At 48.3% G+C, this 26858-nt stretch overlaps 1 protein-coding gene across 1 annotated transcript; it reads right to left on the bottom strand.

Moving 5' to 3' along the window:
- Positions 1 to 11164: 11164 nt before the first annotated feature.
- LOC121573625 (protein sprouty homolog 3) lies at positions 11165 to 26835 on the bottom strand. Its single transcript, XM_041885742.2, has 2 exons — positions 26160 to 26835; positions 11165 to 15336 (listed from the first exon to the last, which is right to left on the bottom strand). Exon 2 carries the CDS (start codon positions 15251 to 15253, stop codon positions 14297 to 14299), a length of 957 nt encoding a protein of 318 aa, XP_041741676.1. The 5' UTR covers positions 15254 to 15336; positions 26160 to 26835; the 3' UTR covers positions 11165 to 14296.
- Between the last annotated feature and the right edge of the window lie 23 nt (positions 26836 to 26858).

Below are 26858 nucleotides of genomic sequence, written 5' to 3'. Positions count from 1 at the left end.
ATATCCACAGTAAAAACGAGTCCTATATCGACATAACCTGAAAGGCCGCTCAGCAAGGAAGAAGCCACTGCTCCAAAACCGCCATAAAAAAGCCAGACTACGGTTTGCAACTGCACATGGGGACAAATATCGTACTTTTTGGAGAAATGTCCTCTGGTCTGATGAAACAAAAATAGAACTGTTTGGCCATAATGACCATCGATATGTTGCAAGCTGAAGAACATCATCCCAACCGTGAAGCAGGGGTGTGGCAGCATCATGCTGTGGGGGTGCTTTGCTGCAGGAGGGACTGGTGCACTTCACAAAATAGATGGCATCACGAGGAAGGAAAATTATGTGGATATATTGAAGCAACATCTCAAGACATCAGTCAGGAAGTTAAAGCTCGGTCGCAAATGGGTCTTCCAAATGGACAATGACCCCAAACATACTTCCAAAGTTGTGGCAAAATGGCTTAAGGACAACAAAGTCAAGGTATTGGAGTGGCCATCACAAAGCCCTGACCTCAATCCTATAGAACATTTGTGGGCAGAACTGAAAAAGCGTGTGTGAGCAAGGAGGCCTACAAACCTGACTCAGTTACACCAGCTCTGTCAGGAGGAATGGGCCAAAATTCACCCAACTTATTGTGGGAAGCTTGTGGAAGGCTACCCGAAACGTTTGACCCAAGTTAAACAATTTAAAGGCAATGCTACCAAATACTAATTGTGTATATGTAAACATCTGACCCACTGGGAATGTGATGAAAAAAATAAAAGCTGAAATAAATCATTCTCTCTACTATTATTCTGACATTTCACATTCTTAAAATAAAGTGGTGATCCTAACTGACCTAAGACAGGGAATCTTTACTAGGATTAAATGTCAGGAATTGTGAAAAACTGAGTTTAAATGTATTTGGTTAAGGTGTATGTAAACTTCCGACTTCAACTGTCTGTCCAGTAGAACATGGTGCAGCCGAGCACCTGGATGTGTTTATGTTGTTTACAATTATGCATGTGACACATCTGAGGCAGAAAGGAAGGGAATGCAAATGTATTGTGCATGATTTTCAAGAGGCTTCGATGTGAACAGGTGCAATAATGCGCTCTCATCCCTGCGTTAGGCATGTGAACATCTTGTGTGATGTATCCAACCAGGCACAGGTAGATGGTTTAAAGCGGCTCTGGCTCTATGTTCATAGCTAAAACTGATAGCTATCTGCTTTGATGCCATGACAACCCACTGGAAGAAAATAAAAATGGTTGAATTAACATTATTTCCATGTCATTTCAACCAAAAAAATCAACGTGGGAAATCAATGTGGGAAAGTAATTGGATTTGCTAAAAGTCATCAACATAAGGGAAATTTCGTCTTTCTTTCACTCAACTTTTATCCTAAATCCAATGACAACTCAACCAAATGTAAATCCAACTATCTCTGACAGTCTCACGTCAGAATTAGACGTTCAACCATGTTTCTCAAATGTCAAAATTAAACAAATAATCTCAAAAACTACTTTCTATCACTGGTTCGAACTTGCAACCTTTATAATCAGAGGCAGATGTTTACCTTTGGAATCAGAGGCTTACACCCATCCACAACACCCTAGCAAAACCGAAACCTACTTGAAGGTAACAGCGCTCATTGTTGCCCTTAGTGGCCGGTTTCCATGTCATCTGCCGACATCCTCAGACATGGATGGACGTCGAATACTGACTTGTATCACGGGTGACCTGGCTGTGTAAATCAAAACTAGAGGTTGAACTGACGTCTGTGCACAGTGGGAATATGATCACCTGGAAATGTGCTAATTGCCAGGGTAGGTAGCTAAAGAAGTCCTCCGGAATGTAGATATAGAACAGCTAAATTCATGAAGCAGAGCCAGAGTTCATTCCTGCCTAGGTATTAGAGCGCATTGTTGCACCATACAGTGGGGGAAAAAAGTATTTAGTCAGCCACCAATTGTGCAAGTTCTCCCACTTAAAAAGATGAGAGAGGCCTGTAATTTTCATCATAGGTACACGTCAACTATGACAGACAAATTGAGATTTTTTTTCTCCAGAAAATCACATTGTAGGATTTTTAATGAATTTATTTGCAAATTATGGTGGAAAATAAGTATTTGGTCACCTACAAACAAGCAAGATTTCTGGCTCTCACACACCTGTAACTTCTTCTTTAAGAGGCTCCTCTGTCCTCCACTCATTACCTGTATTAATGGCACCTGTTTGAACTTGTTATCAGTATAAAAGACACCTGTCCACAACCTCAAACAGTCACACTCCAAACTCCACTATGGCCAAGACCAAAGATCTGTCAAAGGATACCAGAAACAAAATTGTAGACCTGCACCAGGCTGGGAAGACTGAATCTGCAATAGGTAAGCAGCTTGGTTTGAAGAAATCAACTGTGGGAGCAATTATTAGGAAATGGAAGATATACAAGACCACTGATAATCTCCCTCGATCTGGGGCTCCACGCAAGATCTCACCCCGTGGGGTCAAAATGATCACAAGAACGGTGAGCAAAAATCCCAGAACCACACGGGGGGACCTAGTGAATGACCTGCAGAGAGCTGGCACCAAAGTAACAAAGCCTACCATCAGTAACACACTACGCCGCCAGGGACTCAAATCCTGCAGTGCCAGACGTGTCCCCCTGCTTAAGCCAGTACATGTCCAGGCCCGTCTGAAGTTTGCTAGAGTGCATTTGGATGATCCAGAAGAGGATTGGGAGAATGTCATATGGTCAGATGAAACCAAAATATAACTTTTTGGTAAAAACTCAACTCGTCGTGTTTGGAGGACAAAGAATGCTGAGTTGCATCCAAAGAACACCATACCTACTGTGAAGCATGGGGGTGGAAACATCATGCTTTGGGGCTGTTTTTCTGCAAAGGGACCAGGACGACTGATCCGTGTAAAGGAAAGAATGAATGGGGCCATGTATTGTGAGATTTCGAGTGAAAACCTCCTTCCATCAGCAAGGGCATTGAAGATGAAACGTGGCTGGGTCTTTCAGCATGACAATGATCCCAAACACACCGCCCGGGCAACGAAGGAGTGGCTTCGTAAGAAGCATTTCAAGGTCCTGGAGTGGCCTAGCCAGTCTCCAGATCTCAACCCCATAGAAAATCTTTGGAGGGAGTTGAAAGTCTGTGTTGCCCAGCGACAGCCCCAAAACATCACTGCTCTAGAGGAGATCTGCATGGAGGAATGGGCCAAAATACCAGCAACAGTGTGTGAAAACCTTGTGAAGACTTACAGAAAACGTTTGACCTGTGTCATTGCCAACAAAGGGTATATAACAAAGTATTGAGACATTTTTGTTATTGACCAAATACTTATTTTCCACCATAATTTGCCAATAAATTCATTAAAAATCCTACAATGTGATTTTCTGGATTTTTTTTCCTCATTTTGTATGTCATGGTTGACGTGTACCTATGATGAAAATTACAGGCCTCTCTCATCTTTTTAAGTGGGAGAACTTGCACAATTGGTGGCTGACTAAATACTTTTTTTCCCCACTGTATTTGCACCTTGAGTGGTTTTGCACGCCCATTACTATTATTTGACCTTATGATTCAGAGGCATATGAAAACACTGAAACTGGAAATAAGCTATTGAATGGTCAGTCATCATCACCATTTGAAGCATGTAATTAACTATACTGAACAAAAATATAAACACCACATTTAAAGTGTTGGTCCCATGTTTCATGAGCTGAAATAAAAGATCCCAGAGATGTTCCATACACACAAAAAGCTTATTTCTCTGAAATTTTGTGCAGAGATTTGTTTATATCCCTGTTAGTGAGCATTTCTTCTTTGCCAAGATAATCCATCCACCTGACAGTTGTGGCATATCAAGAAGCTGATTAAACAGCATGATCATTACACAGGTGCACCTTATGCTGGGGACAATTAAAAGCCAGTCTAAAATGTGCAGTTTTGTCAAACAATACAATGCTACAGATGTCTCAAGTGTTGAAGGAGCGTGCAATTGGCATGTTGACTGCATAATGCCCACCAGAGCTGTTGCCATACAATTTAATGTTCATTTCTCTACCGACCGGCCTCACAACTGCAGACCACGTGTATGGCGTTGTGTGTAATTAAATAGAATTCCATTTAGGCTGAAAATGTTATCGGCCAAGTGGGACCGTCATGGTAGCCTACATAAAGAGAAGAGGAAATGAATGGAGGGAATGGATAAAAAAACTGAGGGAACGGATTGGTCTAGCAGTTTTTTTTTTCTCCACCATGACCCCTAAGGGTCAGTAGTATAGTATAGTATAATTAAAATATATATATAATAATCTATATATACAGTACCAGTCAAAGTTTGGACACACCTACTCATTCAATAGTTTTTCTTTATTTTTACATTGTAGAATAATATGAAATAACACATATGGAATCATGAAGTAACCAAAAAAGTGTTAAACAAATATTTTTTATTCTTGATGACAGCTTTTCACACTCTTGGCATTCTCTCAGCCAGCTTCACCTGGAATGCTTTTCCAACAGTCTTGAAGGAGTTCCCACATATGCTGAGCACTTGTTGGCTGCTTTTCCTTCACTCTGCGGTCCAACTCATCCCAAACCATCTCAATTGGGTTGAGGTCGGGTGATTGTGGAGGCCAGGTCATCTGATGCAGCACTCCATCATTCTCCTTCTTGGTCAAACAGCCCTTACACAGCCTGGGGGGGGTTTGGGTCATTGTCCTGTTGAAAAACAAATGATAGTCCCACTAAGTGCAAACCAGATGGGATGGCGTATCGCTGCAGAATGCTGTGGTAGCCATGCTGGTTATGTGTACCTTGAATTCAAAATAAATCACTGACTGATTCACCATCAAAGCATCCCCACACCATCACTCCTCCTTCTCCGTGATTAACGGTGGGAACCACACAAGCGGAGATCATCCGTTCACCGAGTCTGCTTCTCAGAAAGACAACGGTTGGAACCAAAAATCTCAAATTTGCACTCATCAGACCAAAGGACAGATTTCCAACGGTCTAATGTCCATTGCGCGTGTTTCTTGGCCCAAGCAAGTCTCTTCTTCTTATTGGTGTCCTTTAGTAGTGGTTTCTTTGCAGAAATTCGACCATGAAGGCCTGATTCACGCGGTCTCGTCTGAACAGTTGATGTTGAGATGTGTCTGTTACTTGAACTCTGTGAACCATTTATGTGGGCTGCAATTTCTGAGGCTGGTAACTCTAATGAACTTATCCTCTGCAGCAGAGGTAACTCTGGATCTTCCTTTCCTGTTGCGGTCCTCATGAGAGCCAGTTTCATCATAGCGCTTGCTGGTTTTTGCGAATGCACTTGAAGAAACTTTCAAAGTTCTTGACATTTTCCAGATTGACTGACCTTTATTTCTTAAAGTAATGATGGACTGTCGTTTCTCTTTGCTTATTTGAGCTGTTCTTGCCATAATATGGACTTGGTCTTTTACCAAATAGGGCTATCTTCTGTATACGACACCTACCTTGTCACAACACAACTGATTGGCTCAAACACATTAAGAAGGAAAGAAATTCCACAAATTAACTTTTAAGAAGGCACACCTGTTAATTGAAATGCATTCCAGGTGACTTCCTCATGAAGCTGGTTGAGAGAATGCCAAGAGTACGCAAAGCTGTCATCAAGGCAATGGTGGCTACTTTGAAGAAATGTGTTTAACACTTTTTTGGTTACTACATGATTCCACATGTGTTATTTCATAGTTTTGATATCTTCACTACTATTGCACAATGTAGAAAATAGAAAAAATAAAGAAAAACCCTTGAATGAGTAGGTGTGTCCAAACTTTTGACTGGTACTGTATGTATATTTTTTAAACAGGACAAATCTGACTCACCCTACATGTATGAAAAAATGTATGCACTCACTAACTGTAAGTCGCTCTGGATAAGAGTGTCTGCTAAATTACTAAAATGTATATACAGTGGGGAGAACAAGTATTTGATTCACGGCCGATTTTGCAGGTTTTCCTACTTAAAAAGCATGTAGAGGTCTGTAATTTTTATCATAGGTACACTTCAACTGTGAGAGACGGAATCTAAAACAAAAATCCAGAAAATCACATTGTATGATTTTTAAATAATTCATTTGCATTTTATTGCATGACATAAGTATTTGATACATCAGAAAAGCAGAACTTAATATTTGGTACAGAAACCTTTGTTTGCAATTACAGAGATCATACGTTTCCTGTAGGTCTTGACCAGGTTTGCACACACTGCATCAGGGATTTTGGCCCACTCCTCCATACAGACCTTCTCCAGATCCTTCAGGTTTCGGGGCTGTCGCTGGGCAATACGGACTTTCAGCTCCCTCCAAAGATTTTCTATTGGGTTCAGGTCTGGAGACTGGCTAGGCCACTCCAGGACCTTGAGATGTTTCTTACGGAGCCACTCCTTAGTTGCCCTGGCTGTGTGTTTCGGGTCGTTGTCATGCTGGAAGACCCAGCCACGACCCATCTTCAATGCTCTCTGGTCTTGGCCATTGTGGAGAGGTTGGAGTCTGTTTGATTGAGTGTGTGGACAGGTGTCTTTTATACAGGTAACGAGTTCAAACAGGTGCAGTTAATACAGGTAATGAGTGGAGAACAGGAGGGCTTCTTAAAGAAAAATGAACAGGTCTGTGAGAGCCGGAATTCTTATTGGTTGGTAGGTGATCAAATACTTATGTCATGCAATAAAATGCAAATTCATTACTTAAAAATCATAAAATGTGATTTTCTGGATTTTGTTTTTAGATTCCGTTTCTCACAGTTGAAGTGTACCTATGATAAAAATTACAGACCTCTACATGCTTGGTAAGTAGGAAAACCTGCAAAATCGGCAGTGTATCAAATACTTGTTCTCCCCACTGTATAATGTAGAGGAATGCCAATGCCGTCTTCCTCTCTTTCATGTTGCCAAAACAATTTATGACTCTGTCATACAGTACACTCTTCTAGTTTTTGTTGTCCTAGACTAGGCTGCCTGGCTAAAATGCTTGCTAGCTAGCCTAACTTCCTTTCATGGGCAACGATGAGCCAGCTAATTAATATTAGCCTACTACATCTAGCTACATGTTGAACTTCCATCCTTTCAGGCCAAGTGCACAATGTAGGAATTGATGGTTGGATCAGAATCGTCGTTATAATCATTGGCCAGTAGCCTACAGAGTATTAAGTAAAACCACAAGTCCAAATCCCTATCTACCCCCATGGCTAATTTAGGAAAGGTACAACTTTAGTTAGCTATCCACCGGAGGATAACAACACAAATAGATGATGTTTTTTCTGTCAATTACGTTTTGCTTTTGATGTGATTGCTATGAAGCCAAATCCAAACTGGCTTCCTTTGACACTTTTTTGGGTGTTCAGCTCGACGCTAATTGGCTATTCTTAAAAAAATATATATCAAGGGACGCCAAATGCTTCACTTGCTATTGAATTCAATGCTAGCGGCGGCAACAATGTCATACTCTTTTTGACCAGACAGCATCAGATACATTGCCTACACATACTGTATTAAGACCGAGGCACTGTTTCCCTCGCTCGGATGCTTTCTCCAGTGAGATACATTCAGCCACTTGCGAATTGAAGGAAAATTATGAAACATAAAGAGACAAACACACAGATACACTGTCTCTTCTCTCAGTTCTCCTCCACAAACACATTATTTAACTAGGCAAGTCAGTTAAGAACAAATTCTTATTTACAATGACGGCCTACACAGGCCAAACCCGGTCGTGCGCCGCCCTATGGGACTCCCAATCACGGCCGGTTGTGATACAGCCCGGAATCAAACCAGGGGGTCTGTAGTGACACCTCAAGCACTGAGATGCAGTGCCTTAGACCGCTGCGCCACTCGGGAGCCCACATCTACTTCTCTTCCGTCTCTCAAATGCTACCATTTGGCATCCCAGTTGCAACAAATCTGTTTCTTTCCACACATTTTCTCGCTCTGCTTATCATTCCATCTCTATATTACTTTTCTTTTCCTACACAGCCTGTTTCTTCCGTTCCTTTCCATTAAACCAACTAAGTTCTGAGAATTACCATAATTATTAATCCAAAGCATTATAATAATGATCATTATACTGATTTTACACTGGAATCTCCTCGCTGAAATTATCTATTATGTTCTGTGTGTGTTATTTAACTGAAAACATTCTCCCTGTGATTCTACACACACACACACACACACAGAGGAGCATGTATAAGGGAAGCTGAATCCTCTCCAGGGTTTGCGTCTCCTGATTACAGAAAGTACTGAATGAAATGAATAAGATAAACATCTGAGCTGCTGTAGAATATTTCCTGTGGATATAATCACAGCACTGGCACAGAACAGAGGAGAGAGAGAGGGAGGGAGAACAGTTTAGAAAATCAGGAGTTAGAAAATCACCCATCTCTTCCATGCACACACAAGAGAGGGGGAGGGATCCGCAGATGTGCAGCGACCTCTCGGCAGTTTAATCACCCCTCCCTTCTTTCTTCCCTCCATCCCTCCCTCCCTCCCTGACACACATTCCACACACTCCAACTGCCAGCCACAGCAGAGAAGTCTCTTCTTCCCCCCCAAACACACACACAGAGAGAGAGAAAAGAGTCTGCAAAGCTTGTCCTGTCTGATTCCCATGATATCCAGGCTAATGGTGGTGCTGTGTTGAAGGGGTCTGGTTAGCCACTGGGGCCCATCCTTTAGCCCCATTTCAATTACCCTAATTGAGAAAATTATCCAGTGATTCTGGTGGCCGGATGACTCCCATGTCTGAAGCACTTTTCAGGGACACTGAGGGGAAGAAGGCCTGGCTTGGCCATGAGAACAGTACTGATTGAAGATAAGCTAAGAAAAGGAACGTGTGAATGAGAAAGATGTGGTTTACTCGCTTGGCAGTACTATTATAGTGGAGGAGAGTAGCCTGATCAAAATGGACTGTTTCTGAGTGTCTCCCCACTCTTCTCTCTCTTCTCCCCTCCTCCCTCTCTCCTCTCTGCCCCCTATGGGTCCTCTCTGGTGCCTGCCCATCCACGACACCTCCACCTGTCAACAGCTCCAGCTGACACACACACGCCCACAACTCCAGGCTCATGAGTCTGCCGTGGAAGCCCCTGAGCAGCGGGTCGGAGGGCTGGGGTGGTAGGGGTGGAAGCTGGAGGGTTATTCCATTCAATTCAATTTCCTATACATTATTTGTCCCCAGGGTGCAATTGAGCTGGCCTGTGTGACAATGCAGACAACCAACAAGAATCAACAATAATAGACTACTTTTACTCTTTACAATAAGTGAATGGACCTGAATGAATGGACAGAAATTAAAGCGATAGTAAACAAACACTTTTTTATTATAAGCAATATTGTATACGTAAAGAAGAGTACTCACAACAAATACAGATAGTGTGTATGTCCATCCTGGAAGCCTCAGCTCCATCCACATCCCAGGTTCAGGAGTGACAGACAGGGCTTCTCACCAACACACACATAAGGCTGAGCTAGGGGCCACGGCCTGCTCTGCTCTCATAACCTGTTAGATAACTGCTAACTGGTAACTGCTAACTGCATGCACGCACGCACACACACACACAAACACACACACACTCACACTCACACACACACACACTCACACACTGGTTTAGTCTTCTAAGCAAACAGAGGCAGCAAATGTTCTGTTTGGGCTCCAGAAATGCATTCTTTGTGTCTGACAGCTGTATGGAGATTTGACAGACAGGTGCTTTTGTTCCTCTGGGGCTTTGAGACTGACTCCCCGGGCATCCAGGACAGTGCCTGTATAGAAACAACAAGGGCCACATAGAAGATGCACAAAGCAGCCGGGGTAGGGGATCGGGCAGGGAGCGGAACACCCCTGACCCCTAACACCTACTCCTTTAAAACAGAGGTCAAAGGTTAAGGATGGAAGTAGCATCACTCATGAGCTTGTCTCCTTACTGGCAGAGCAGAGTAGGAGAGGATGAGAGATCACAGGGGAAGCTGGTCTGGGGTTGTAGGCTATAAGGTTGTGGAAGTAGAGCCATACGAGAGAATGAAGGATGTTATCAGAGAAAGGTATATGTTTCATGACACCGATCTTATATTTGAGAATTGTCTATTGTGGGTAGTCTCAATCTAATACAGTAGAACTACACAAATGGTAAAGGTGGGACAGAGGTAAGCACTTTTGAATGGAAACATCTCTACATTATTTATCTCCATCAAAACATCAAAAACTGTGTGTGTGGGGTGGGGGGGGTTACTATCCTCACAAGGATAGTAAAACAAGGAACTTTCGGACAAGTGGGGACATTTCACCGGTCCCTACAAGGAGGTTTAGGGGTTAAGTTTAGGATTAGGGTTAGAATTAGGGTTAGCAGTTAGGGTTAGGAGTTAGGGTTAGGTTTGGGGTTAGGGGTTTGGGGTTAAGATTAGGTTAAGGGTTAGGATTAGGGTTAGGGGTTAGGGAAAATAGGATTTTGAACGGGAATCAATTGTTTGGTCCCCACAAGGACAGTAAAACAAACGTCTATTTGTGTGTGAGTGTGTGTGTGTGTGTGTGTGTGTGTGTGTGTGTGTGTGTGTGTGTGTGTGTGTGTGTGTGTGTGTGTGTGTGTGTGTGTGTGTGTGTGTGTGTGTGTGTGTGCGTGCGTGCGTGTGTGTGTGTGTGGCTCCAGGGGAAGGCAGGAGGGTGGGAGGCACTAAGGTCTGCTTTAATGCATTTCTATTTGTCATGATGAGCAGAAAGGAAGTGCATGCATGCTAACACACACACAGGTATTCACTCCTCTAAGAAGCCATTAGTGTGAGCTGGCCTTGATTACTTATTTATGGGGCCAACAGAGTGACGTGAGGGAGTGGCGTGAAGAACCACGGACAAAGACCTGCTCCCCCTGACCATACAGCATGGTCCATACAGCACTCACACACACACTCACACAAACACACGCGCACAGACACAAAAACACACGTGCACATACACACACACAAACACACACACACACTCCTTTTCTGCATGGCAAATTGGTTGGAGAAAGGCCTCATAAGTATTTTGGACTAACAGGATATGGATATGATTACTGCTCTGTTCATCTAACCTGACAGTCTACAAGGGTTAACACAGTGTGAGCATCTTACACACACACACACACACACACACACACCAAAGAAGAGGCAGCCAAATGCAGGCCATTTGGAAACACCTTTTATTGGTTATCTTTAGCCATGAGGGCTGCAGCCGCCACACCACTCCAAGAGAAACCAAACTAAAAAGCATACAACGTCATCATCATCCTTGCAACATCCACCGTTAAATAAATACTTTTCTCTCATCGCAACCATTAAATAAATATCTGTGACACATCTGAAATATCAGCAACGGAAAAAAAATATGTGTGAAATGTATATTTAATATATATAATATATTCATTTAGATAGATTTCTATATGTCCATATATTCTCCTTAAATTATTTAACAACATACAAGATGCCAATTGTACCAAAGCAATACTTACTAATACAACATGGGAAAGTTTATTGGTTAACTTGTAGCCTGCATACAGCACCAGAGAGGGTTTGTTGTTATTCTGTAGAAATGCATGTACAGTACAGTACCTACACACTGAGCCCTTCCACTCAACACCTGACCACCTGGGAGAGCTCTACATGGGCTGGACTGTGGAGGAGAGGCCATTAACGTGGTCCTTGCACAGTGGCCGTGAAGTGTGTGTGTGTGTGTGAAATGAATCACAGAGGAGATAGTGAAGTTGAGGTACAAATAAAAGGTGTGGCACATGGTCAGTTAGCTTCTCCTCCGCAGTGAAAAACCTCTAAAACGGTTAGAGGCATTGACCAAGTCTGTGACTCAAGGTAAATGTTCAATATAATAGAAAATAATCATAGTAACATCAATCATAATAAAAAGTGAACAAAACAAGGAATAAAAATACATACACGTATACGATAACAGTCAGTATGTACATACAAAAATATAGCAAAGTAACTTTAACAACTCGGATGAGTGTGTATGTGCATAGGTGAATATACACACGCACACACATACAGTACAAGCACACACATACATGCTTGACATGGCATGTTACTTTTCACATCCCGGTTTTGGATATCCGTGCATAAGACAACCAGACCTCCCAGACTGTCCCTCCATCCCTCCATCCCTCCATCCCTCCACCCCTCCATCCCTCCCCACCTGTTCTTCACCTCCCCATGTTGGTATGTTATGACCTCACTCGCACAGGTTAACATCAGTCTTCCTAACCTCCAGCCCCCTGTCCACAACCTCTTCTGTCCCTTCCTTTCCTCCTTCCTCCACATCCACAGATCTCTCCCACTCTCTCTTTTCCTCCATTTCACCTTCCACACACACCTCCCTCCCTCCCTCCTTCCCCATTAGAAGCTATTATATAGCTAATTGTCTCCTGATCAACTCAGAGGAGGAGGACTGGAACCTATTAGTTCATTGAGTGGATGAGTATGTGACTAGGGGTTGGTGGGAGGGCCTGCCTGGGGTTGATCAAACTGGCCAGTGGAATCTGTCATTGAAGAGGAAAGCCCTGGCAGGGTATATATTGTATGACCTTGCAAAATGCCTAATGTGTTGTGGACGAAGTGGTAAGGGTTGAGGACGGATCTGTAAAGGAGGTCATATTTCTTATCTGACTCCCTGTCCTAACTCCTGTGATGTCCCTCTGTATTGGGACTGTGGGGTAGCTCCATCTCTTTGGTCCCTTTGCACGGTGGACAGCAGCAGTATCAGATGGAGGGAGGAATAGAGGAGAGAGGGGAGGAAAGGATGGGTCAGGGGAGGCTTGGGGAGGGTTACTGAGGGAGGCTGAGGGATGGGTAGACTAGAGGCAGCGGGTAAGGAGGGGTGAGGCGGGGGAGAGGCAGGCGGTGAGGGGTCGGGGGAGGCTGGCGTCAGCCTGCCGTGGAGAGGAAACCTGACCAGACTCTGGGTCCTCTGAAGCAGCTGCGCTAAAAATAAAACAGGAGGCTTCTGCTGACAGCAAACACACACAGGCCCGACACACTGCTGCAGGAAGGGGACATGTGCACCCACACACACACACATACATACACTGCTGCAGGAAGGGGACATGTGCACCCACACACACACACACACATATACTGTACATACACAGGCAAGAGCACATACTAACATACACAGACCCGCATACACACTTACACGTAAACATTAGTGTACATACACAAACATGCGTGTGCATGCACACGCATGCGTACACACAGACACACATGCACACACACACTGCCTGGTCATAAGGGAGGCACCCCCAGGTTAGTCTGTTCGTAAGACAGACAGCTGGGGAACGCTACAGATGATCCACCTCTATATCTCACAGTGCTTTCCATATCAAATGTGCTTAATCACTTTAGATTCTCCTGGTACATCATGGTCCCTTTTTGGTGTGTCAAACAGTAATGCATTTTTGCATTTGAGAGTTTGTGTCTTTGTTCCACCACTAGGATAGGGTCTTTGCATCAGCCTCAGACAAAATGTCAGCCATGGATGCTCATTGCCACATCTTGTATGTCCATTCAGTTGGTCGGCTCCAGGATGCCTCTTCAGAGCGGCAGGGAGGGGATGGAAGGAGGCACACCTTGTAAACTCCCTGTAGACCACCCAGTCTCTGTCTCTCGCATGCCTGGAATATACATTTGCCAGAGACTCCTTTTATTAATGACTGTGTTGGGATTTGTTCTAGTAGCTTACTCACTGTACTCAGAGTCACACATGGTCTGCTCTCTCTCTCTGTCTCTCTCTGCCTCACTGAGGAGGAAGTCCAATAAATAATAAACAGGTCAAGTCTAACAGAGCGAACTCCGGTGCATCACACAGCACAGTGAGGTTGGTCTGTTGAGTAACGGTCTGGCCGGCCCGGCGGCCGCCTACAGAGCAGAGCCACAGTATGTCCGTTACGCTGGCCCACAAAGTAAGGGGAAGGTAGAGACAGTATGCCCACACAGTAACACAGTAAGGTTAAGGTTGGCAGTCAGTTCAGCAAAAAGCACTAGGCGGTTTTCAGGTTTCGTCTCGAGTCTCCACACGTACAGTACAATACAGTTACAATAAAGTACAGTAAAGCTTTTGGTCATTTCTCCTCAGGCAGGAGGAGAAGAAGAAGTATGGAAGGTACGTAAGGTGAAAGGTCACGGTAGGTAGGTCACGGATGGATGGGCGGGGACGATGGCGTTGTCACGGCAACAGTGTTTGTTGTCATGGCAATGTTGTCACTGAGACTGCGTTGTCTAGGCGACAGCTGACTCCCGCTGCAGCCCTGTCATACAGGCTTCTCCAGGGACTTGCTGCAGAAGGGGGTGTGCCCGGGATTGGGGTTGGAGGCGGAGATCTTGCGGCACACAGTGTTGGTGTTGCTGCAGCGGCAGCCAGGGCGGGTGGCTCGGTCGTGGGCCCGCTGGCACAGGGCGAGGCACAGCCTGGCAGGGGGGTAGCAGCAGAGACAGGGCAGGCACAGCGCCAGAAGGCCCATGGTGCCCCAGCGGGCACAGGCATGGGCGGGCGTGCAGGCGCAGGGCCGGTCAGCACAGTTGTCCTCGTCGTCCTGAGCGGAGCAGTGGTAGAACAGGCCCTTAACGCAGCACAGACAGGTGCCGTACTCCACAGCACTCTCAGCAGAGCAAAGGCAGCGCTGCCCACAGGCCCAGCAGGACGGCAGGCTTCGCGGGGTGCAGCACTCCTGACACTTACATCTCCCACAGAGCTCACAGATAAACAGGTGCAATCCCAGGTCCTCTCCCTCCGCCAGGCCTTTACCCAGAGAAGCCTCAGTCTTGAGTTCTCCTTTAGGCTGGGAGCGCACCACCGAGGCCAGGCCAGAGTGGGAGGGCGTCAGGCCCACCAGGAGTCTTTGGTCGGAGGCAGCGCTGGTCCGGGACATGGCTGAACTGGTAGTACTGGAGCGACTAAGATGGGCAAGGTGGGCGTGTTGCTGCTGGCTCTGGCTCCGGGGGAGAGGGGCATGGGACTGGTACGCCTGAGGGTAACCATGAGGGTAACCTTGAGGGGGATATCCGTGGGTGATGGGGTAGCGGTCATCATGGGCGTAGAAGAAGCCGGACTGGGAGGCATGATCCAGGGTTACGGGGCGCTCCACATAGTCATTGTTGGCCCGGATGGAGCGGATCTGGTCCAGGGAGAGGACAGGCACCTGCTGGAGGTCCAGCCCATCCAGGTCCCTCCTGACTGGGGGAGGGCCATGACCCGGGGGAGGGTCCATCCTGGTCCTGGGTGGAGGAGCACCAGGGAGGGGGTCGGGACTGGGGCAGGGGGCTCGCACCTCTCACGGCACATCAGAAAGACCTGGAATAGAAGGAGAGAGACGTTTTAGAACATTGTTACGTTTTATCTCACAACAAATTAAAGAAACATAGACTTCTTTACCCCTAAAAGACACCACATGAACCAGCTCATTACTCTCTATTACCTACTCTTTACCACCCACAACACATCTGGGAAGCTGGAAATCAACATGAGCTACTTTTCACTTTCTAACAACTAATTTGTGCAGTCAGCCTCAATATTTCACATCCCTTGTTTGGTGATGGACATACAATACAGTGGACCTATACAGCAGCCAGGTAAACCTGGCATGAGCACTGTGAGGGAGTTATATAAACTGGACATAAATAGACCCAATATCCACATCCAAATTATTATCCACACCATTATGACCATTGAGATTCTCCAGTGCTGAGTGTATAACTATTATTAGCCAGCCAGGGCCAAGGGATAAAGCCATTAGCCTGGCCTGTAATTTAGCATCTGTTCTCCTACACAGCTCTCTGGCACACACACACACACACACACACACACACACAGCTGCTGGTTGCTGGAGAAGATTGGCATCGGATCCGCCCGTCTGCCCGTCCGAAGAGGTTGACACACAGACAAACAGCAATGGATTGTGGGAAAACGTTGCACTGGGCTAGTTGCTATGGGTGTCGCTGAGGTCCTAGGTTGTCGTGTTCCTCTCATTTTGTTTCAGCCTTATCCTCCACAAACAGGAACAACGTGGATGTTGGAATGTAGATGGAAAACATTAGTATCCTGGGATTGACATGCAAACATGTTGGCTTGTTCCCTTACAGTGACATACTGTAATAGGGAAAATTTCTGCGTTGTGTGGATAATAACGTTTTTCCCTATTCGATTCTAATAATACAGTACATGAGTTTTAGTGAAGATGATGTTGCACCTACAAAAATAGCCCTTGAAATATCTGATATAACCCCTACATCTAACGTCAACAGATTCAGCAGGATCTTCTGTTATGTGTTCAACAGGCTATTATTATCTGTGGAATTCAATACCCTAATATACTGTATCTGGTCCTGGTTTTTAGGGCCTTTTTCTCCTCTCCTCTCCTCCTCTCGTTGCACCCTTGCCAAATGGCCTGAGGGGATAGTTCCCTTCCTTTCTCTGTGAGAGGCCATCCAGCCCTTGCAGAGAGATAAAGAGAGAGAGAGAGAGAGAGAGAGAGAGAGAGAGAGAGAGAGAGAGAGAGAGAGAGAGAGAGAGAGAGAGAGAGAGAGAGAGAGAGAGAGAGAGAGAGAGAGAGAGAGAGAGAGAGAGAGAGAGAGAGAATGAGTGAGTGAGTGAGTGAGTGGGTGAGGGAGAGAGAAAGACAGAGAGAGTTAGGGGGAGAGAGACAGAGAGAGGAGAGAGAGAGAGAGAGAGAGAGAGAGAGAGAGAGAGAGAGAGAGAGAGAGAGAGAGAGAGAGAGAGAGAGAGAGAGAGAGTGGGTGAGGGAGAGAGAGAGAGAGAGTTAGGGGGAGAGAGAGAGTGAGTTAGGGAGAGAGAGAGAGAGAGAATGAGTGAGTGAGTGAGTGGGTGAGGGGGAGAGAGAAAGAGAGAGAGAGAGAGAGAGGGAGAGAGAGAGAGAGAGAGAGAGAGAGAGAGAGAGAGAGTGGGTGAGGGAGAGAGAGAGAGAGAGAGAGTTAGGGGGAGAGAGAGAGTGAGAGAGAGAGAGAGAGAGAGAGAGAGAGAGAGAGAGAGCGAGAGAGAGAGAGAGAGGGGCCAATCAGGCCAAATGGAGAAGCATTTAAAGCAGCGAGCCAGATGAGCAGATTAGATGGAGGAGAGAGACAGGAGCATCGGGCAGACGAATGGAGGGATGGATGGAGGGATGGACAGAGGGACAGCAGACGTAGCCAGGAACGGAAATCCATAGTCAGGAACAGCAATTAGAGCTAGCAGTGTCCGCCCCCGGCCGGCAGCCTTCCGGGGAGCTACCGGCAGAATTCCTGGCAGCGAGCAGGCAGGCGGATGCTCTTGCAAAAGGTATGATACCATCCAACTTCACAAACACAGACACACACATACTGTAAAACACACAGATTACACATACACACGTATTGACACACTGAGAAAGACACATTTACAGAGACTGAGACAGATGCACACAAAAGTGCAGAGATACACACACGCACGCATACATCTACACACTCCCACAAACACACACACACACATTGCCGCCCCAGTCCGCAGCCATAAAGTGAAGATAAGGCGTCCCAGGTCAGAGGCTCAGAATGCATTTTCAAATTAGGCAGAGGAAGGAAGAGGCGTCCTGGAGAGTAATCACATAAAATAGAGCAGCACCCATCCACTACACAGCTATCAGACCATCCACTACACAGCTATCAGACCATCCACTTCACAGCTATCAGACCATCCACTACACAGCTATCAGACCATCCACTTCACAGCTATCAGACCATCCTCTACACAGCTATCAGACCATCCACTTCACAGCTATCAGACCATCCTCTACACAGCTATCAGACCATCCACTACACAGCTATCAGACCATCCACTACACAGCTATCAGACCATCCACTTCACAGCTATCAGACCATCCACTACACAGCTATCAGACCATCCACTACACAGCTATCAGACCATCCACTACACAGCTATCAGACCATCCACTTCACAGCTATCAGACCATCCACTACACAGCTATCAGACCATCCACTACACAGCTATCAGACCATCCACTACACAGCTATCAGACCATCCACTACACAGCTATCAGACCATCCACTACACAGCTATCAGACCATCCACTACACAGCTATCAGACCATCCACTACACAGCTATCAGACCATCCACTACACAGCTATCAGACCATCCACTACAGTGTTATCAGCCATGCTCCACAGCTATCAGACCATGTAATTGTTAAGAGAAGACTGCTGTTCTGCTTTTTCCATGAGCTCATCCTGTAGAGTCGACCAGGGCAGGGCAAGGCAGGGCTCAGGGTATAAATGTGTGGCCAAGCGCTTCACCGTTGAGACAGAGATGGGCTCTCATCTACGGCTTCCACCACCCCAGAACACAAAGCAAAACCATTTCAACTGCTCTTGGTCTCATCACAGATCCCATACACCAGGTCAGAGGATAAAGTGCCGGCTTTTGCTCCAACCCTGCTCTAACTCACCTGACTCTAGGGTTATTCAGGGTCCTGAGGAGCAGCTGGTTAGCGTCAGGTGTATTATAGTATGGCTGGAACCAAACCCTGCAGATGGGTAGCCCTGGAGGAGGAGGGCTGGCAACCCTGTTGTAGCTCTAGCCTGACAAGCCCTGATGACAGATAATCTGCTCTTGGATACATAACTTCATCTGCTCTGATCACACAGGAGCTGTCTGTCCATTGATTTCAGTGTTGTACTGTATGAATAAACATGCATTTGTTTCTTCATTGCACAATAATCAACATTAATCAACAAAATAACTTAACTCTAGATCTAGAAAGCAAATAGTCCTCAGATATGCTTTCTAATAATGACAGCTGTGCAGAGTGGATACTGTTGACTCATTCAGTGCTAAGTCAACGTTTACATGTTGCATTTGCAGCAGCATTAGAATCACTGGCTTTTCTGTCCCCCCACTCAAGGGGTCGGAAGCCCTGTCTGTCCTTGTGGGAGCTGTTGCCTTGGTAACCATGTTGGGGAAGTCAACTCCCACTACCCAGAATCCTCCCCTCTCCCCCTCCACCTACCCACGGGTTTCCACCCCACCCTAACACCTAGCCACCAGCTGCTCCTGCCCCACTCCTATCCCCCATCCACATCTCCAGTGTATAGGGCTGTGCATAAGGCTGGGGCTAGGGCTGGGGTACAGGGCTGAGGCTGGGGTACAGGGCTGAGGCTGGGGTACAGGGCTGAGGCTGGGGTACAGGGCTGAGGCTGGGGTACAGGGCTGGGGCTGGGGTACAGGGCTGAGGCTGGGGTACAGGGCTGAGGCTGGGGTACAGGGCTGAGGCTGGGGTACAGGGCTGGGGCTGGGGTACAGGGCTGGGGGATAGGGCACATGTTGTCAGCACATGGTGAGAAAGCATAGATACAGTAGCATAAGGAAAGGTACATGTTTGCTGGTCCTTGGTGTAGCCCAGATCTGTTTCTTCAATACAGTGTCCAGCCAAGACATGGCTCCTCTCCTCTCCTCTCCTCTGCTCTCCTCTCCTCTCCTTGGCTGTTCTGAGTTATTCCTCCCTGCTGTATCTGCCTGGCTCTGGGACGTCTGTTTTATGTGTCTGCTCCTGCTTTTATCCTCTGTGTTAGATGCAAACCCAGCGGGACCCATTGCTCACTCCAGCATCATTCCCTCATATCAACAGCTTTTCCACTCCTTCCTCTCACTCACTCTGTTGTTCTGTGTGCCCCTAACACACCTTTTAGGGCCTCAGATGAAGAAAAAATATAGGAGAAGGAAATCAAGACCTGAGCGCTTTTCAGGTCTGGGCAGGAGGCACATCGATACAGGGGCCGTGAAATACACAGATAGAGAGAGAGGGGTGAGAGAATGAGAGAGAGAGAGACAAATGAGAGTAACAAAGACAAAGGGATTGAAAGAGTTTAGAGAAAGAATGAGAGGACTGGAGAGAGGGTAGAGTGAAGGAGAGAGCAAGGCAACAGTGAGAGAGAGAAGGTAAGAGAGGGGGAGAGGACAAATGGGAGAAAGAAATAGTGAGTAAGAAAGCAAGTGAGAGAGAGAGAGAGAGGTGGAGAGAGAGCTCAGGGCTGGTGTTTACTGGGCTAGCCTGCCGTCAGAGGTAACCTGAAGACAGGGCCGTGCGCTGGGGGGGTATCAGCGGTGAGTGAGCCCTGCCTTGCAGCTCTGGCCTGGGGCTCTCTCTCTCCTGCTCCCCTACACACTGCCCTCCCTGGCACAGTAAACCAATCTGCAGCAGGAACAGGATGACAAATGGAGAGAGCTACACACCACATATTATTCATAACAATCGCTACATAGGACCCTGCTCCTCTTAGCTCAGCTGAGTTAGAGAGGGAGGGGGACAGACTCCAAGCCCACAACTGGAGTGCAAAACAGAAAGAGAGAGTGATGTAGGGGGAGAGGGGGGTTGAAATAAAAATAAAAAGGAAGAGGGAGACAGATGTGTTGGGAAATGAGGACGGTCATGGCCTAATGTTCATTTACTGTATATCAAACATATAAACACCCACACAGACACACACAGACACACATAGAGCCCACACACAGGGAGTCAAAATACAGTTTCGATGGTTGGACTAGCGTGGTATCATGCCGTTAATAGCAATGTGAATGGCTGAGGGTTGGCCGATGATATCATAATGTTGAGCTATTTTCGCCCATCGCCAGTGACCCCTGGCCTTCCCCTAGCCTTCCTCCCTCTAGACCCCTGGCCCTCCCTTAGCCTTCCTCCCTCTAGACCCCTGGCCCTCGCCTACGCTCTTAGAAAAAAGGGTTCCAAAAGGGTTCTTCGGATGTCCCCATAGGAGAACCCTTTTTGGTTCCAGGTAAAACCCTTTTTGGTTCCAGGTAGAACCCTTTTTGGTTCCAGGTAGAACCATTTTGGGTTCCATGTAGAACCCTCTGCAGAAATAGTTCTACATGGAACTCAAAAGGGTTCTACATGGAACCAAAAGGGTTCTATCTGGGAAGGAAGGAAAGGAAGGGAAAGGAGATACCTAGTCAGTTGTACAACTGAATGGATTCAACTGAAATGTGTCTTCCGCATTTAACCCAACCCCTCTGAATCAGAGAGGTGCGGGGAGCTGCCTTAATCGACATCCATGTCATTGGCACCTGGGGAGCAGTTGTTGTTGGGGGTTAACTGCCTTGCTCAAGTGCAAAACTGCAAATATTTACACGTTGCCGGCTCAGGGATTCGAACCAGCGACATTTAAGTTACTGGCCCAACACTCTTAACTGCTAAGCTACCTGCAGCCAAAAAGTGTTCTTCAAAGTGTTCTCCTTTGGAGACAGCCAAATAACCTTTTAAGGTTTTAGACAGACCCTTTTTTACTAAGAGTATAGCCTTCCTCCCTCTAGACCCCTGGCCCTTCCCTAGCCTTCCTCCCTCTTTACCCCTGGCCTTCCCCTAGCCTTCCTCCCTCTAGACCCCTGGCCCTCCCCTAGCCTTCCTCCCTCTAGACCCCTGGCCCTCCCCTAGCCTTCCTCCCTCTAGACCCCTGGCCCTCCCCTAGCCTTCCTCCCTCATTACCCCTGGCCCTCCCCTTCCTCCCTCTAGACCCCTGGCCCTCCCCTAGCCTTCCTCCCTCTTTACCCCTGGCCCTCCCCTAGCCTTCATTCCTCTAGACCCCTGGCCCTCCCCTAGCCTTCCTCCCTCTAGACCCCTGGCCCTCCCCTAGCCTTCCTCCCTCTAGACCCCTGGCCCTCCCCTAGCCTTCCTCCCTCTAGACCCCTGGCCCTCCCCTAGCCTTCCTCCCTCATTACCCCTGGCCCTCCCCTTCCTCCCTCTAACCCCTCCCCAGCCCTTCTACCCCTGGCCCTCCCCTAGCCTTCATTCCTCTAGACCCCTGGCCCTCCCCTAGCCTTCCTCCCTCTAGACCCCTGGCCCTCCCCTAGCCTTCATCCCTCTAGACCGCTGGCCCTCCCCTAGCCTTCCTCCCTCTTTACCCCTGGCCCTCCCCTAGCCTTCCTCCCTCTAGACCCCTGGCCCTCCCCTAGCCTTCATTCCTCTAGACCCCTGGCCCTCCCCTAGCCTTCCTCCCTCTAGACCCCTGGCCCTCCCCTAGCCTTCCTCCCTCTTTACCCCTGGCCCTCCCCTAGCCTTCCTCCCTCTTTACCCCTGGCCCTCCCCTAGCCTTCCTCCCTCTAGACCGCTGGCCCTCCCCTAGCCTTCCTCCCTCTTTACCCCTGGCCCTCCCCTAGCCTTCCTCCCTCTAGACCCCTGGCCCTCCCCCTAGCCTTCCTCCCTCTTTACCCTGGCCCTCCCCTAGCCTTCCTCCCTCTAGACCCCCTGGCCCTCCCCTAGCCTTCCTCCCTCTTTACCCCTGGCCCTCCCCTAGCCTTCCTCCCTCTAGACCGCTGGCCCTCCCCTAGCCTTCCTCCTCTTTACCCCTGGCCCTCCCCTAGCCTTCCTCCCTCTAGACCCCTGGCCCTCCCCTAGCCTTCCTCCCTCTTTACCCCTGGCCCTCCCCTAGCCTTCCTCCCTCTAGACCCCCTGGCCCTCCCCTAGCCTTCCTCCCTCTTTACCCCTGGCCCTCCCCTAGCCTTCCTCCCTCTTTACCCCTGGCCCTCCCCTAGCCTTCCTCCCTCTTTACCCCTGGCCCTCCCCTAGCCTTCCTCCCTCTAGACCCCCTGGCCCTCCCCTAGCCTTCCTCCCTTTTACCCCTGGCCCTCCCCTAGCCTTCCTCCCTCTTTACCCCTGGCCCTCCCCTAGCCTTCCTCCTCTTTACCCCTGGCACTCCCCTAGCCTTCCTCCCTCTAGACCCCTGGCCCTCCCCTAGCCTTCCTCCCTCTTTACCCCTGGCCCTCCCCTAGCCTTCCTCCCTCTTTACCCCTGGCCCTCCCCTAGCCTTCCTCCCTCTTTACCCCTGGCCCTCCCCTAGCCTTCCTCCCTCTAGACCGCTGGCCCTCCCCTAGCCTTCCTCCCTCTTTACCCCTGGCCCTCCCCTAGCCTTCCTCCCTCTAGACCGCTGGCCCTCCCCTAGCCTTCCTCCCTCTTTACCCCTGGCCCTCCCCTAGCCTTCCTCCCTCTAGACCCCTGGCCCTCCCCTAGCCTTCCTCCCTCTAGACCCCTGGCCCTCCCCTAGCCTTCATTCCTCTAGACCCCTGGCCCTCCCCTAGCCTTCCTCCCTCTAGACCCCTGGCCCTCCCCTAGCCTTCCTCCCTCTTTACCCCTGGCCCTCCCCTAGCCTTCCTCCCTCTTTACCCTGGCCCTCCCCTAGCCTTCCTCCCCCTGGCCCTCCCCTAGCCTTCCTCCCTCTAGACCGCTGGCCCTCCCCTAGCCTTCCTCCCTCTAGACCCCTGGCCTCCCCTAGCCTTCCTCCCTCTAGACCGCTGGCCCTCCCTAGCCTTCCTCCCTCTTTACCCCTGGCCCTCCCCTAGCCTTCCTCCCTCTAGACCCCTGGCCCTCCCCTAGCCTTCCTCCCTATTTACCCCTGGCCCTCCCCTAGCCTTCCTCCCTCTAGACCCCTGGCCCTCCCCTAGCCTTCCTCCCTCTTTACCCCTGGCCCTCCCCTAGCCTTCCTCCCTCTAGACCCCCTGGCCCTCCCCTAGCCTTCCTCCCCTTTTTACCCCTGGCCCTCCCCTAGCCTTCCTCCTCTTTACCCCCTGGCCCTCCCCTAGCCTTCCTCCCTCTTTACCCCTGGCCCTCCCTAGCCTTCCTCCCTCTTGACCCCTGGCCCTCCCCTAGCCTTCCTCCCTCTTTACCCCTGGCCCTCCCCTAGCCTTCCTCCCCTTTTTACCCCTGGCCCTCCCCTAGCCTTCCTCCCTCTAGACCGCTGGCCCTCCCCTAGCCTTCCTCCCTCTTTACCCCTGGCCCTCCCCTAGCCTTCCTCCCTTTTTACCCCTGGCCCTCCCCTAGCCTTCCTCCCTCTAGACCCCTGGCCCTCCCCTAGCCTTCCTCCCTCTAGACCGCTGGCCCTCCCCTAGCCTTCCTCCCTCTTTACCCCTGGCCCTCCCCTAGCCTTCCTCCCTCTTTACCCCTGGCCCTCCCCTAGCCTTCCTCCCTCTTTACCCCTGGCCCTCCCCTAGCCTTCCTCCCTCTAGACCAGGGTCTGATCTAATTTTATTGCTGATAACAGTGGAACAGCTCTCCTCATTTATCCTCTCCCTTTCTCTCCTCTCAACCTCTCTTCTCTCCTCTCAACCTCTCTTCTCTCCTGCCCCTCTTCTCTCCTCCTCCTCTCAGCATCCAGCCCACAGTTTCCTGCAGGGGGCATCTCTCTCTCTTTCACTCTCACTCTCTCTTTCTCTCACTCACACACACACACACACACATACACACGCTCTCTCTCTCCCCCTTCTCCTTCTCCCTTACTCCTCCTCTCTCTTTCCTCCCCTCCAGATTTGCATATTGGCAGTTGAGGCCTAAGTTTGGGGTTGGCACTTGATGGGGCACACCCACTAAAACAACCCACCCTAACATATGAATGGGGGCCCTGGCTGTTTGTGTGTTTGTGTGTGTGTGTGTGTGTGTGTGTGTGCGTGCGTGTCTGGCTGGTTCCCTTGTGCGTGAGTTGTCTGGCTGTGGGGCCCATGGGCCACCCTCTGGCCCCTCCAGGAGCGCAGCAGGATTGAATGACAAACTGTATGAGATTCCGGATGTGCCGAATCCGACCCCCAGGAAGGACTGAAATAGACACTGCAGACCAGCAAGTCCGGGCAGGAGAGAGAGAGAAAGAGAGAAAAGAAGGTGGGAGGAGGGAGGGAGGAACACAGAGGGATAGGAAGACCACCTTAGAGAGAGAGACAGAGAGAAGAGAGGGTGATACGAATAAAGATAAAGTTGAAGAAAGTGAACAGGAAAAACAATTGGAAAGGGGGAGGAGACTGGAAGTAGTTGGAGACAGTTAGAGATAAGAAAGATTAGAAAGATTGAAGGAGTTGAGGCATAGAGAAAAACCACCATGTGTGCGTGTGCATGCGTTCATATGTGTGTATGTGTGTGTGTGTAACCCACCATCTTGTGTAAGTAGGGGTGAGAAAGAGAAGTCCCCCCTCACAGCACCTTGTCTGACACAGTGAGTTATTTCACCTTTCCACTATGGGCCAATGGTCCCAAACAGTAGTACCAGTCACGCCACACAACATCCTCTCTCTTTCTCACTCTCTCTCTCTCACTTACACACACTTGGGCAACTTGGTTAACTTCTCTAATTCAAAAACCACTGGGAAAGAATATGCTTTTATCAACTTGATCAACTATGCACACACAAAAATCGAAGGTACTCAATTTGCAACAGATTCTTAAAATGGTGATAAATATATTTTCGAAAGGCTTGTATCTAACTTATATTTCTATATCTAACTCTCTTTCTGAACCTTGGAACATAAAGACATTTTATATATTTAACAACCAAACTAATAAATAAATTATACTTTCCACGAGAGCACCTTTTCAAACAGCCACTTTTCTTTTTTTACAATGGACTGAGGTTTGCTCATCCCACAGTTTGTGGTTGATGTGCATTAGCCAGTGCATTAGCTCCTCTGGCCTGGCGTTAGAAAAAAAAACTATTCACTCCACTCATCCCATCCCTCTATTCCTCCATCACTCGCTCACCCATCCGCCCCTACAATCGCGCCCAGCGGTTATGGGTATTGACATACAGTATCCGACCTTGAAAACAATCAATGGCAACCCCACATGTCCCCATCCCACTTACACACACCACACCAGTTACACACACCACACCAGTTACACACACCACACAACACTATCCCAGTTACAGTACACACATCACAATGTACCACACAACATCACACCACTCTTCCAGTTATGCACACCATACCAAACCAGTTATACACTATACCACACCATACCACACCTATCCCCCAGTTAGACCCACCACACCAAACTATCCCAGTTACAGTACACAGACCACCCCACACCAAACCAGTTACACACCATACCAGACCACACCACACCACACCACATCAAACCAGTTACACACCATACCACAACATACCACACCAAACTCTCCCAGGTAGACACACCACTATCCCAGCGGCATAACGCTTTAAACAGTAAGGTCAGAGAAGAACCTACAGAAAGCAGACCACTTCTACACACAGTTAAATTGAAGAAAAAAACCCTGCTTTTAGTGTTTTTCCTCATAAAATAGAGATGGGTTGGTACTGTATATTAGGGGGGGCTGTTTGTACCTACCTCTGAATGGGGGAGATCCATGCTGCAGTTGGATGGGGCGTCTTGGGGTTGGGGAGGGGGGCAGCTCTCTCAGTTCTGTGGGGCCACAGAGCCTTCCCTTCCCTTCCCTTCCTTCACCTTGAGTCCTCTCCGCAGGCTTTTCAGGAGTGTCCCTGGAATGCAACCAATCCCACGCCTCCTATGGTCATTCCCCACAAAGAAGAAGCAGCAACAACCCAGTCTTGACGACAATCAACCCAGCCCTGACGACAAGCAGCCGCTCCACGATGCCTTGTCAGGGGCACAGCAGGGGCAGAGAGATCCCTGGTCCACAGTTTGCTGATCAGTGGAGACCAGATGGCAGTGTCATTAGAAATATCCCAGAGAACACAAGAAGAAGTAACAGCCAGGTCCTCTGCTTCAGAATGAAAAAAATGATTGTTCTCTTTAAAAAATAAGGTTGTGAAAAAAAGTTTACAAATTAAAGTGAAGAAGTTCCAAAATTACAGCAGTCCGGGAGATTGTAACAGTATGACTCTGTAGTTTCTCTCTCTCCTATCCCTGGAAGCGTAATGACTGAGTGCTGGATAATCCCTCTCCCCCTCGCTATCTTGCTCTCTCTCTCTCTCTCGCTATCTCTCTCTAACGCTCTTGGGTCAGTCCTTCCTGTCTGTAAGTTTATCCTCTCATTCTCTGCGAGCCGAGAGAGTGTGTGTGAGT

The sequence above is a fragment of the Coregonus clupeaformis genome, chromosome 9 (genome assembly GCF_020615455.1).
Source record: "Coregonus clupeaformis isolate EN_2021a chromosome 9, ASM2061545v1, whole genome shotgun sequence".
Lineage (NCBI taxonomy): Eukaryota > Metazoa > Chordata > Actinopteri > Salmoniformes > Salmonidae > Coregonus > Coregonus clupeaformis.
The sequence above is the reverse complement of the archived record's forward strand: the minus strand, read 5'-3'. Positions and strand labels throughout refer to the sequence as shown.